At 51.4% G+C, this 12905-nt stretch overlaps 1 protein-coding gene across 4 annotated transcripts in view; it reads left to right on the forward strand.

The window, feature by feature from the left end:
- The window catches only part of DLG5 (discs large MAGUK scaffold protein 5), a 135695-nt gene that overhangs the window by 113822 nt on the left and 8968 nt on the right, over positions 1–12905 (forward strand). For 3 of the 4 annotated variants that reach the window (XM_009245435.4, XM_024253245.3, XM_063727599.1), the window contains 7 exons: positions 142–304; positions 462–595; positions 1285–1425; positions 2766–2949; positions 4570–4718; positions 5586–5756; positions 6653–6849. In XM_009245435.4, coding sequence (XP_009243710.4) covers positions 142–304; positions 462–595; positions 1285–1425; positions 2766–2949; positions 4570–4718; positions 5586–5756; positions 6653–6849 — 1139 coding nt within the window. Of the gene's footprint in view, positions 1–141; positions 305–461; positions 596–1284; positions 1426–2765; positions 2950–4569; positions 4719–5585; positions 5757–6342; positions 6577–6652; positions 6850–12905 lie in introns of those variants that run through there. The other variant, XM_054522406.2, reaches the window with a different exon arrangement.

Raw genomic sequence — 12905 nt, forward strand, 5'->3', positions numbered from 1 at the left:
CATGTAGCTGTGTCACAGTGGGAGCATCCAGGCTCAGGGCCCTTTCTGCACTGTCTGATCATATGCCTGATCGGAGAGCTCAGGCTCTCCCCAACCCTTTTGTTTGATCCTGAGTCCCCGAAACTTTTGACTTTTCCTTAGGCCTTATATGGAGGAGCCACGCCACGTGAAGGTGCAGAAGGGCTCAGAGCCGCTGGGCATCTCCATCGTGAGTGGAGAGAAGGGTGGCATCTACGTCTCCAAGGTGACCGTGGGGAGCATTGCTCACCAGGCCGGCCTCGAGTACGGGGATCAGTTACTGGAGGTGAGAGGGAGCTGCCGTCCTGCATGGCGCCCATGGAAACCTGCACTTCTTCCCCGTCTCTTCCTCCTAGGGAACAGCAGTGCTCCCAAGTCCCCAGGGCCTCCTCCCTGTCCACAGCCCCGACCCCCTCACTGAGCCCATCCTGGTGTTTTCCCAGTTCAACGGCATAAACCTGCGGAGCGCCACGGAGCAGCAGGCACGGCTCATCATCGGGCAGCAGTGTGATACCATCACCATCCTGGCCCAGTACAACCCCCACGTGCACCAGCTCAGCAGCCACTCCCGGTCCAGGTGAGTGCGGGCTTCTCCAGGCCATCTGGGCTGGGGGTGGAGAGGTGGGTGCAGCAGCACTCCGCTCATTGCAGGGAGACCCAGGGTGCCAGCCGTAAGTTCTGGGGATCCTACTGCGGCTAAAGAGAGAGTTGACCAGCCCTGGATTTTGGAAAAGGGGCATATATAGAGAGGCTGTCTCCTCCTGAAATGGGGTGTGGAAACAGATGGCCGTGGTCCCCCTGACCAGCAGGGGCCCATGGTAGCCAGGAGCTGTGGCCCTGGGGGTGGATTCTTGCTCAAAGTGTTTGGCTCCCTGTCCAGGAGCAGACGCTGTACACCTGTCTGTATCTGCCCCTGAGCTGTGGGTTGAAGGGCAGAAAAGAAGGGGAGCAACGCCTTGCAGTGCTGCACCACAAGCTCAGCAGGAGAGATGGGATGCACAGGCAGAGGAAAAGGGACAGGATGCTCACAGCTTCCTGAGGCCAGATGCCTTTGGAGAGGGCCCCTGAGCTGAGGACAGGTGGAGGGGAGAGGACAGGTGGATGTCATGGGTCCAGGCTTCTAATGTGTCTGCTCTGCTCAGGGCACAGGGTGTAGGGCTGTGTGACCTGGTCCCCATTTATAGCTCAGACCTAGTTGCCACAGGAGTGGGGGTGGCTCTGGGTGGCTTTGTACTGCTCCTTATCCCTCCTGTCCTCCGCCTCCAGCTCACACCTGGACCCTGCCAGTACGCACTCCACTCTCCAGAGCAGTGGCACCACCACCCCGGAGCATCCCTCTGTCATCGACCCACTGATGGAGCAGGACGAGGGGCCTAGCACCCCCCCAGCCAAGCAGAGCAGCTCCAGGTCAGCATATGTTGCTGTGAGCCTTCCCTGTGTCCACTTCGGCTGGGTGGGGCTGAGCACATTCTCCAAGTGGCGTGGGCACTGGGCAGCTGGCCTCATGTGCTGCAGGCCACACACCAGGTCTTCAGGAGTTGGGCCAGGAGCACGGCATTCCTTTTTTCCCTCCCTACTCTCTCTTTTCCTTTCTCTTTTTCTCCTGTTTTCTATTGACTTGTTTTTTCCCCTGCATCTTCTCTTTGTCTTCTCCTTTTCTTATTCACTTGCTTTCTGAGTCTGTCTTTGGACACATTCCCACAGTCATCAGCCACCCACAGCAGTGCTTCCCCCAGCGAAGTGGCAGACCAGTGCCGGGCATGTGCAGCACAGTCAGGGAGCCGGGAGGGCACTGCTGGCCGCCGAAGAGAAGGCAGGAAGATCACTGGAGTGTGGCAGGGGAGGTGGCAGCTGGATTAAAATGTTCAGGACAGGCAAGAGCCAAGAGTGGGCATAAAGAGAAGTCCAGGCTGAGGGAGCAGCAGAGTTCAGGAGGAGGAAGGAGCTCCATGGGAGCTGCACAGTGTCCAGCCTGGCCTGGGGCTGCAGGGAGGGCCATCCAGGCCAGGGTGTGACATGATCACTCTGCCGTCCTGGAGGAGCTGTGTCTCCAGCACTGAGAGGCCTTCACCAAGTCCTGGGCAGCATCTCACAGAATGAGGCCAGCTCTGCATTCCCTATACCAGAATCTGTCACGTTGGAACTTACCTGCTGCAAGGTTTTCCTCCTGGGCTGGTGTCTCCCCTGAAGCCCCCTTTATCTGTTTCCATCACTGTCCCATCTCACTCCCTCCGTGTGTTCAGCAGCTTACTTTCAGCTTCCCTCCCTTGACTGTAAGTGCCTTGATGGCAAGGGGCCCCTCTTCACGAGTTAGCAGTTGCTGGTCTATAGAAGCTGCTTCGTAGACATTTGCTGAATGCATTGCTGTGCTCTGGACAGTGAGGCCAACTTTACCTTTCCTTGGGAAGTACTAAGTTAGAAAAATGAGTGTGATCCACATGGGAGGGAGGCCATCCTGATCTCTAAGGCATGAGATTGGTAGCCGGGCCCAGGAGCAGAGGCACTGATTTATGGTTTTGACTCCCCCCCCAACTGGCTTTGGACCTGGGGTCTTGCCTTCATCTCCAGTGCACCTTAGCATCCTGCCTTGAATGCCGAGCCAGTAGAACTAGAGGCCACCTCTCAGCTCCCTGTGGTTCTGAGACCCCAAGAAGCAGGCAGAAAGCGGTTAGGGCATTGGCCACTGGTTTGTCTTTTTGTGCCTCCTCCTTGTGCACAGTTGAGGAACTTTGTTTTTTTCCTGAAAGGATTGCGGGAGATGCCAACAAGAAGACCCTGGAGCCACGGATTGTCTTCATCAAAAAGTCCCAGCTGGAGCTTGGGGTGCACTTGTGTGGTGGGAACCTGCATGGGGTGTTTGTGGCTGAAGTGGAGGATGACAGTCCTGCCAAGGGTCCTGACGGCCTCGTGCCGGGGGACCTCATCCTGGAGGTGAGTTCTGAGCTGCTGAGCAGGCCAGGCCTCCATCTACCTGCACAGTGGGCTTGCTGCCATCTCAGGTGGCACCAAAGACGGAGGAGTACAGCCTCTCATCTGGTGAGCCAGTCAGGGCTGACTTTTGTTGTTGTTGAGGCAGAGTCTTGCACTGTCGCCCAGGCTGGAGTGTACTGGCACAATCTCAGCTCACTGCAACCTTCACTTCCCAGGTTCAAGCGATTCTCCTGCTTCAGCCTTCCGAGTAGCTGGGACTACAGGCATGTGCCACGATACCCAGCTAATTTTTATATTTTTAGTAGAGACCAGGTTTCACCATGTTGCCCAGGCTGGTCTCAAACTCCTGACCTCAAGTGATCTGCCCACCTTGGCCTTCCAAATTGCTGTGATTACAGGCATGAGCTACCGTGCCCAGCTTCAGGATTGATTTTTTTTTTTTTTTTTTTTTTTTTTGGAGACAGAGTTTTGCTCTTGTTGCCCAGGCTGGAGTGCGGTGATGCAATCTCGACTCACCGCAACCTCCACCTCCCAGTTTCAAGCGATTCTCCTGCCTCAGCCTCCTGAGTAGCTGAGAATAAAGGCATGCGCCAACATGCCCAGCTAATTTTTTTTTGTATTTTTAGTAGAGACGGGGTTTCATCATGTTGGCCAGGCTGGTCTCAAACTCCTGACCTCAGGTGATCCACCCGCCTCGGCCTCCCAAAGTACAGGGATTACAGGCGTGAGCCACTGTGCCTGGTCAGGGTTGATTTTTAATCCCTGTAAACCCAGAATCCTGCCAAGCTCCTCTGAGGAGGTCCCTGTGAAGCCAGGCAGGCCATCGAGGGAACCCGAGGGCAGAGCCTTGGCTCAGGCCCTGGGCACCAGGAGGTGCTCGCCCTCAGGTGATGTAGCTGCAGGACTCTGTTCTGATGAGAGAGGATGGTGTTTCTCTGTGGTCTCCTGCCTCATGGGGGAGATGGTTTGTGAGAATATAAAGGCACAAGTTGGGCTGGGTTTGGTGGCTCACACCTGTGAATTTTAGGAGGCCAAGGTGGGAGAATTACTTGAGCCCAAGAGTTCAAGACCAGCCTGGGCGACATAGTGAGACCCTGTCTTTACAGAAAACAAAACAAAAAAATTAGTCAGGCGTGGTGGTGGAGTGTGCCTGTTGTCCCAGCTATTCTGGAGGCTGAGGTGGGAGGATCACTTGAGCCTAGGGAGGTATAGGCTACTGTGAGCTGTGATTGCACCACTGCACTCAGTCTGTGTGACAGAGGGAGACCCTGTTTCAGAAAATAAATAAATAAATAAAAGCACAGGCAGCATCAGCAAGAGGAAGGTCCCTATTCTGAAAAGCCCAGACTTGCCGGTCACCAGAACGGGGTTTTTCCTGGATAAGCTGTCAAGGGCAGGGCAGCCACTTGGCAGAGGACTTGGTGTCCAGGGAGCATGCACGGGACCTGGAGGCTGGGGAGACCATGAAGACTTAGTCCTTCCTGCAGAGGGGAGGCAGCCAGAGTCTCAGTTAAGGAGGGATGTTGAATTTCTGCCGTATGGTCCGCACTGGCCCCTCTCGGGTGCCCAAGCTGCCCCCTGGCTTCTGCCTTCTGATGCATCCACCCCCATCCCTGGCAGTATGGCAGCCTGGACGTGCGGAACAAGACAGTGGAGGAAGTCTACGTGGAGATGCTGAAGCCCAGGGATGGCGTCCGCCTGAAGGTGCAGTACCGCCCCGAGGAGTTCACGAAGGCCAAGGGCCTGCCTGGTGACAGCTTCTACATCAGGTACCAGTGGCTGGGGAATCGGTGGGAGATTTGGAGCCAGAGGAGAGGGTTTCGCTGGAGACTCTCTTCCTGGTGAATGGCTCTCTGTTTCTTGCCCCCCAAGGCTGGGGCCATGATCATCATTCCTTGACACTCAATCTGCACGCTTATTTATGGTGAGATGATTGTGACTTAAAACAACCCTTTAGGGCTTAAAGAACCAGATGGGCTCCCTCTTTAGGGCTTAAGTCCTGGAAAATTTGGAGGCAGTCGAGCCCTGTTTTCCTGTGTGCTGTGCTCCTCTTTTTCTGGTGTCCCCCAAGCCAGGTTTGCAGATCCTTCTGCAGTGTGTGTGGACTTCCAGGCATCTTCAGTGCCCTTACTACTGTATGAAATACTGTGGGCATTTAGGGATGGCAGCAGGCTTTCTAGGAGGAGCTCAGAGCTTTCTTCACATTTCCTAAGATTCAAGATCACAGAAAGCATGAGAACACTGATGCGGTACAACTCCCTGTCTCTAGGGTAGAAGATGACATATTTCCATCCTAGAGAGATTCCAGTCTGTAGGAACCAGGGGCCGGGCCCGGGCTTCGAGGAGGGAGGCAACTGGGAAAGGCCACCTGGAAAGGGAAGTTATGGCCTCAGATCTTGGTGAGTTCTTTGATGGGGATGCGCCCTCAGTGTTAGGGGAGCAAAGGCAGTCTTTGCCCCTTTATGTAAAACACAGGGCTCCCCACTTTGAGAATCACCACCTTCGGCAATTCCTGATCAAGTTTGGAGACAGCCCAAAGCAGAATGGCAGCCTTAGGGGCCTGGCCACAGAATATACCTGGTTTGTGCTTGGTGGCCAGAGCCGCCTGATCGTGTTCCTTCTGTGCTGTGGTCCAGGGCCTTATACGACCGGCTGGCAGATGTGGAGCATGAGTTGAGCTTTAAGAAGGATGACATTCTCTACGTGGATGACACCTTGCCCCAGGGCACGTTCGGGTCCTGGATGGCTTGGCAGCTGGACGAGAATGCCCAGAAGATCCAGCGCGGGCAGATTCCCAGCAAATATGTGTAAGTGTTCTCCGGGCCTGGGGTGGGGTGGGGCAGGGGTCGCCAAGGGCCACCAGCCATGGAGCTGTCCCATGGGAGGGGGCTGGGGCCAGGGCTGCTGGAGGAGGGATTCTGCTTCTTATCTTAGCTTCTGCTCTCTACATTTTGCCAAAAGTGCTGGTCTGAAAAGCTGCTCCTAGTGTGAGTCAGTGCTGTATAGAGCACAGTGATGGGTCAGAAGGCATAATTTGTTTTAGAAAAATGGATTTATGGAGATACTCATGCCTTGCCACTCCCTCAAAGTGTACCATTCAGTGGTTTTCAACATATTCATAGGTGTGTGCAGCCGCCACTACACTTAATTTTAGAGCATTTCCATCACCTCAAACAAACCCCAGACCCATTAGCTGTCAGCCCCTTATCCCACTGTCCTCTCACCCAGCCCTCAGCCCTAGGCAGCCACTACTTTACTTTTGATACCCATGGGTCTCCCTGTCTGGACTCCTGTGTGGATGGGATTGCATAGTGTGGCCTTTCATCTGGCTCCTGTCACTGAGCATGTTTTCAAGGCAGCCTGCATCCCTGCATCATTTCCCTTCTATGGCAGGAAGCGTAACTTGTCATGTCACCAATTGAAGGCTGTCCTAGCAGTTCCTTTTGACACCGAGCTGAATATGCTGTAGTAGAAAAAATCGCCTGCTCTGAGAGTTTGCCCTGGTGCTGGTGTTTGTGTCGCCGCCACAGCATGTACCGAGGGTTCCCAGGGGCGTGGGAGGAGATGTAGCCTTGAGACCTGCCAAGGAGTGTTGGCGGAGCCCGGTGCCTGGCCCACCCTTGCTTTTCTCACCAGGAAGGGCAGGAAGGGCAGGGCAGCAGGGTCTCGATGGCCCTGCCCAGCATTGTCCCCTGTGCCACAGGATGGACCAAGAATTCTCCAGGAGGCTCAGCATGTCTGAAGTCAAAGATGACAATAGCGCCACAAAGACGCTGTCAGCGGCTGCACGCCGGTCCTTTTTTCGGAGGAAACACAAGCACAAACGCAGCGGGTCCAAGGACGGGAAAGACCTGCTCGCCTTGGATGCCTTTTCCAATGACTCCATTCCACTCTTTGAAGGCAAGTGGCTGAGCTCATTTTCCAGTGGGCTCTCCAGATGGGGCTTGCTGTGGATCCAGGAGCTCCACAACAGGGACTTAAACAAAAGAGAGTCTTACTTTGCTTTTGTGCACAAGTCTGAAGGTGTGTGTTCGGCTTGGTCGGGGGGTGCTGCCATCTTCAGAGCCACATCTATGGGGTGTGGCTTCCATCCCCCCGGTCACCGCCTGTCAGTGCAGCTGCAGCCATCATGTCCCTGTTTCAGGCAGCAGGAGGAAGGAAGGGGTGGTAAGGCAGAAGTGTGCCTCAGCTGAGTGTGCCTCTTTCAGCAGCTATCTGGAAGCCCTAACCTGTGACTTCAACTTACATCTCACTATCCACTTGCATGTGCAAGAGAGGTCAAAAAGGCATGTTTTGGCCGGGCACAGCAGCTCACACGTTTAATCCCAGCACTTTGGGAGGCTGAGGTGGGTGGATCACCTGAGGTCAGGAGTTCAAGACCAGCCTGGCCAACATGGTGAAACCCTGTCTCTACTAAAAATACAAAAATTCGCCAGGTGTGGTGGCATGCACCTGTAATCCCAGCTACTTGGGAGGCTGAGGCAGGAGAATCGCTTGAACCCAGGAGGCGGAGGTGCAGTGAGCCAAGATCGCGCCACCGTACTCCAGCCTGGGTGACAGAGCAAGATCCTGTCTCAAAAAATAATTAAAACCAAAAGAAAAGGCATGTTTTAGCTGGGTGCATTGCTGGCCTCAGTAAGAGGTTCAGTTACTAAGGAAGAATGGAGGGGTTAGCTATTGGGTAGTCAAGAAGCAATCTCTGCTGAGTGCCTTGCTTGCCATTTGTTTTTAGGTTCTTACAGGCTGCTTGGTAGTGACCAAGAGCTGTCAGTTTCTGCAGAACTTCGGCATTTCTGGCCTCAGTCCTGTGTTCATTAACAAGTCTTATATAATCTTTCTGGAGCAAGATGCTAGTCCAGGGCTGGAGTTGAGTGATAGGAGATGTCAGACATCCCCTGGTAGACAGCCCTTGTGGAAAGGATGCATTTGTCCTTTAAAGCAAGAGGCCCTTAGGAACGTGGCTCCCAGGGCCCTGGTGTGTGTCTACTGTCTACTGTCCTAGAATGTACCCTCCCTGGCAATCAGGTGTGGGGGTGGCAGTGAGCAGCAGAGTGTAGGGCAGCTGGCTGCCTCCCTCCCTCTCTTCCCTTTTTACAATGAAGACCTTAGGCCTAGGGAGTTCAGTGGATCACACTGTAGTTCATGGCCCACTGTCACTATCAGCTGGGACAAGGGTTGGCAAACTATTGGCCATGGACCGAGTGTGGACCACTGCCTGTTTTTAAATGGTCTGTGAGCTGAGCATGGGTTTTTACACTTCTTAAAATGTAAGATGTAGAAAAGTCTATTAGCCCTTTGCTGATAACAATTGCTTAATTTTGCCGTTTTGCCTTCAAAGCCTAAAATATTTACTATCTTGCCCCTTATAGAAAAAGTTTAGGCCAGGCATGGTGGTGCACACCTGTAATCCCAGCACTTTGGGAGGCCGAGGTGGGTGGATCACTTGAGGCAGGGAGTTGAAGACCAGCCTGGCCAACATGGTGAAACCCCATCTCTACTAAAAAATACAAAAATTAGCCTGGTGCGGTGGCTCATGCCTGTAGTTCCAGCTACCAAAGAGGCTGAGGCAGGAAGATTGCTTCAGCCTGGGAGGTCAAGAGCTGCAGTGAACTGTGATCACGCCACTGCACTCTAGCCCAGGCAACAGAGTGAGACCCTGTCTCCAAAAAAAAAAAAAAAAAAAAAAAGCCAACCTGTTAATCAAGGCAAGGTTTCTCTCTTATTTTGCTTTTTTTCCTTCACTCTCTTTGGCTTCTACTCTTGTGCCCTCTGCTTCTTTCTCCGTAGGTGCCATCTCCATTATGTTTGGCATTTGTCCAGTGGTGCTAGCGTCTTTGAAAAGTAGCCCTTTGTCTATTCTTCCTTTTAGCTCTTGAGGTGTTTTTCAGTATATATCTTGAAGTTGTCATTAGGTACATACACCTTTTGCATTGTTACACCTTCCTGGTAAATTAACCTTTTTATCGTTATAAAATGCCCTTCTTGATCTCCAGGAATGTTTCTTGCTGAAAGTCTATTTTATGTGATATTTTTATTGACATTACCAGTTTTCTTTTGGTTATCTTTGGCACAGTTTATCTTTTTCTTTTACTTCAAACTTTTCTGTCACTTTATATTTAAATATCGCTTATAAGCAGCATGTGGGACTTTTTAAATCCACTGTGGCAATCTGTCTTTTAAAAAATTTTATCCAAGTGTAACATACATACAGCAATGCACACATTCATTTACAGAAAAGTGAGCAGTGTGAGGAATTTCCACAATTTGAACACCCCTGTGGCAGTCTTGATTGTTTCATCAAGAGTATTTACCCCATTACATAAAGTAGACATTTCCCATCTTACTGTTTGTTTTCTATTCATTCTACCTCGTTTATGTTTGTCTTCTTTCTTGCTTTTTAAAAATGAATCATGTGTTTGTTTTATTCTGCCCCTATATCATCTACTGTTATCCTCTCACATCTACTAGTGTTTAGTTGTTTCTATTTTATTCTTTTGGGGGTTAAAATAGACCTCACAGTGTGCACCTTTGACTTACTGCTAAGAGAAATCATTGCTTTGACCACTTCCCTGATAATTCTAAGACATCAAACCACTAACTCCATTTATCTCTTTTCTAACTTTGATACTATTCTCATTTTATTTTATTATTATTATTTTTTTTGAGGCAGAATTTCGCTCTGTCGCCCAGGCCGGAGTGCAGTGGTACAATCTCGGCTCACTGCAACCTCCGCATCCCAGGTTCAAGCGATTTTCCTGCCTCAGCCTGCTGAGTAGCTGGGATTACAGGTGCCTGTCACCACATCTGGCTAATTTTTGTATTTTTAGTAGAGACGGGGTTTCACCATGTTGGCCAGGCTGGTCTTGAAACTCCTGACCTCAAGTGAGCCGCCCGCCTTGGCCTCCCGAAGTGCAAGGCACTGCATCCGGGATTACAGGCGCAAGGCACTGCGCCCGGCCATACTTTTCTCATTTTAATTCTACAGATACTTTAACTCTGACTCAGTCTGTCCATTTGCACATCAGTTATTCATCGGATTTGCCTTTTACATTTCCATTGCTCTTTATTCCTTCCTGCAGTTTTGTGCTTCTGATTTTGTTTTCTTTCTGCTAAACAACTTGCAGAAATGTTTTTCTTGTAGTGCAGGTTTTTTGGTGACACATCCTGTCAGTGTTTGTGTCTGAAAATGTCCATTTTAATATCATTTTTGGAGATTCTCACTGGATATAGAATTTTAGATTGGTGGATGTTTTACTTGGGTGCTTTAAAGATATCATTCCTGGTCCCTGGCTCTCTTTGTGTAGTAGTTTCCTGTGGCCGCTGTACCCAATTACCACAGACTGTGCGGCTTCAAACACACAGGTTTATCCTCCCCCAGTTCTGGAGGCCAGAAGTCCACACTCAGGACCACTGGGTCAGTCAAATTGTTGGCCAACCTTCGCTCCCTCGGGGCTTGAGGAGAGAGCCTGTTCCTTGCCCCTCCCAGCTTCCGGTGGCTGCCGCCAAGCCTTTGCTGTGGCCACATCACTGTCATCTTCAAATCTCATCTGCTCCGTCTTCACGTCACCTCGTCCTCCACGTGGGTCTCTCTCTCAACTCCCTCTGCCTCTCAGAGACCCGTGGGGTTTTATTTAGGACCCACCCAGATACTCCAGGAAAAGCCCTTCCTCCCAAGGCCTTTAACTGAATCATCGCTTCTTTCATTGAATAAGGTGTAATGCTCATGGGATCTGGGGCTTAGGACATGAGTCAGTCTTTGGGGAACACTTGTCAGCCTGCCACACTCATTGCTGGTGAGAAGTCATCTTTCCAGGCTCAGTGCTGAAGGCAGTGCCACCACCCGTCCACCACCATGTGTGGGTAGGGTTTTCTCTGCCTTCCTTTCTCAGAAAGAAACTTCTTAATTTCTTACCATACCATGCGTCCCCTGTGTGGTTTTCTTTGTGTTTATCCTGCTCAGAAGGTTCTTAGCACTTTTTACATCTGTAGCTTGGTGGTGTGGTCGGTTTTGGAGATTCCTGGCCGCGGTTTCTTTCCCATTGCTTCTGTGCTGACCTCGCCTCTCCTTGGGGTTTTCGTTCTTTGACGATACCCTGTCTGTCTCCTGTCTTCTGGGCTCTTTTTCTCCTGTATTTTCCACTTCTTTCTTTCTCTCCATGATTCAGCCAGCCTGGTTGTTTTCTACTCTTTTTTCCTGTTCATTATTCCACTCTTCTGTTACATCCATTAGGTTCTTACTTTCAGAAGTTGTATTTTATTTATCACTCTAGAGTTTCCACCTGGTTCTTTTTTACCAGGCTTTAATTCTCTGCTGAGACTTTCCCTCTTGTCATCTGTCCTCTTAAATACTTGAATCGTATGTTTGTAAAGACTGCGTTTGGTAACTGTCATGTGTGGTCATCCCTGAGTCTCTTTCTGTGGTCTTTGTTTTTCTTGGTTCTGCCCCATGATATGCCTGGTTATTGTTTATTGAGATGTCAGAAGTTATGTTTAGGGGATTTTTGGGGCTCTGAGTGATGTTGCTAGCCTCCAGAGAGGGTCTGCCCTCTGCTCTGGAGATAGCCGCTGCTCGCAGATCACTTCGATCCAGCCACAGACTCAGCTGACCTCAGGCTGGGTTGCAGCTTTTGTGCAGCTGGTGGTTCACCTGACCCTAGGGGGTGGCCCACCAGTGGTCCCAGCCTGGGGTGTTCCCTAGGGCCGCTCCTCCCTAGGGAACCTTGACTTCCAGTTTCTCACTCTTCAGCACTGGGAGGCCATGGAACACTGCTCAGTGTCTTAGTGACTTTCTTAGATGCTTAGCTTCTTGCTTTTCATAGCTTAAGAATTTGGCAAATGGCTTTAAGGGAAAACCTGTGATACCAGACTTAGTTCTTTGCCCTTGCCTTCCTCTGGAATCATGACCCACCAGGTCCTGGCAGCCGTGAACTACGTTTTGATCTCACCTGCTTTGGAGATTTTCAGAAACTTTTCGTGGGTTCTCAGTCCTTAGCGGCCCTGTGCCTGGGTTCTCAGCCCTCAGCAGCAGCCCTGTGCCTGGGTTCTCAGCCCTCAGCAGCGGCCCTGTGCCTGGGTTCTCAGCCCTCAGCAGCGGCCCTCTGCCTGGGTTCTCAGCCCTCAGCAGCGGCCCTGTGCCTGGGTTCTCAGCCCTCAGCAGCGGCCCTCTGCCTGGGTTCTCAGTCCTTATCAGCGGCCCTCTGCCTGGGTTCCCAGCCCCTCAGCAGTGGCCCTCTGCCTGGGTTCTCTGCCCTTCACTCTCACTTTAGAAGTCTCCAGTTGCTCTGAAGGGGGAAAGGCCTGCAGAATGTCAGCTTCTAATACTCCGGTTTCCTTCTCTCCAGGATCTTGGCATCTCAAATCCTGTTTTGTCTCTGCCACTCTACGATGCCTTCAAAAAGATATTTCTCATTTTTTACCTAGATTTTCTAGTTGTTCTCCAAGGGATGCTGCAAGCTGTTCCATTATACCTGGGAGTGGTAATCCCTGTGTAGTAGTTTAAAAGTTACCCCAGCTAATTCTAATGCACAGTGGGTTTTGAATTCCTGCTTTAGTTTATTGCTTCCAACTACTGCATAGCATCCCTGGTACTCCCCACCCTGCTGATTATGCACCCACCTGCAATGGTCTCCTAAGTGGACTCAACTGTCCCCCACCCAGAGGACACTGCATGTCTTTATGCTTGCTCCTTTAGGGGCTTGTGCAGGAGTGTCTCAGGAATATATGGAGGACTGGTTTTCCTTTTATCTTAGTCTGCTAGGGCCGCCGTAACCAAATACCACAGGCCGGGCATGGTAGCTCACACCTGTAATCCCAGCACTTTGGGAGGCTGAGGCAAGAGGATCGCTTGAGGCCAGGAGTTTGAGACCAGCCTGGGCAACATGGCAAGACTCCCATCTCTACAAAAACTTTAAAAAACTAATCAAGTGTGGTGGCGTGTGCCTGTAGTCCCAGCTACT

The sequence above is a fragment of the Pongo abelii genome, chromosome 8 (genome assembly GCF_028885655.2).
Source record: "Pongo abelii isolate AG06213 chromosome 8, NHGRI_mPonAbe1-v2.0_pri, whole genome shotgun sequence".
NCBI lineage: Eukaryota > Metazoa > Chordata > Mammalia > Primates > Hominidae > Pongo > Pongo abelii.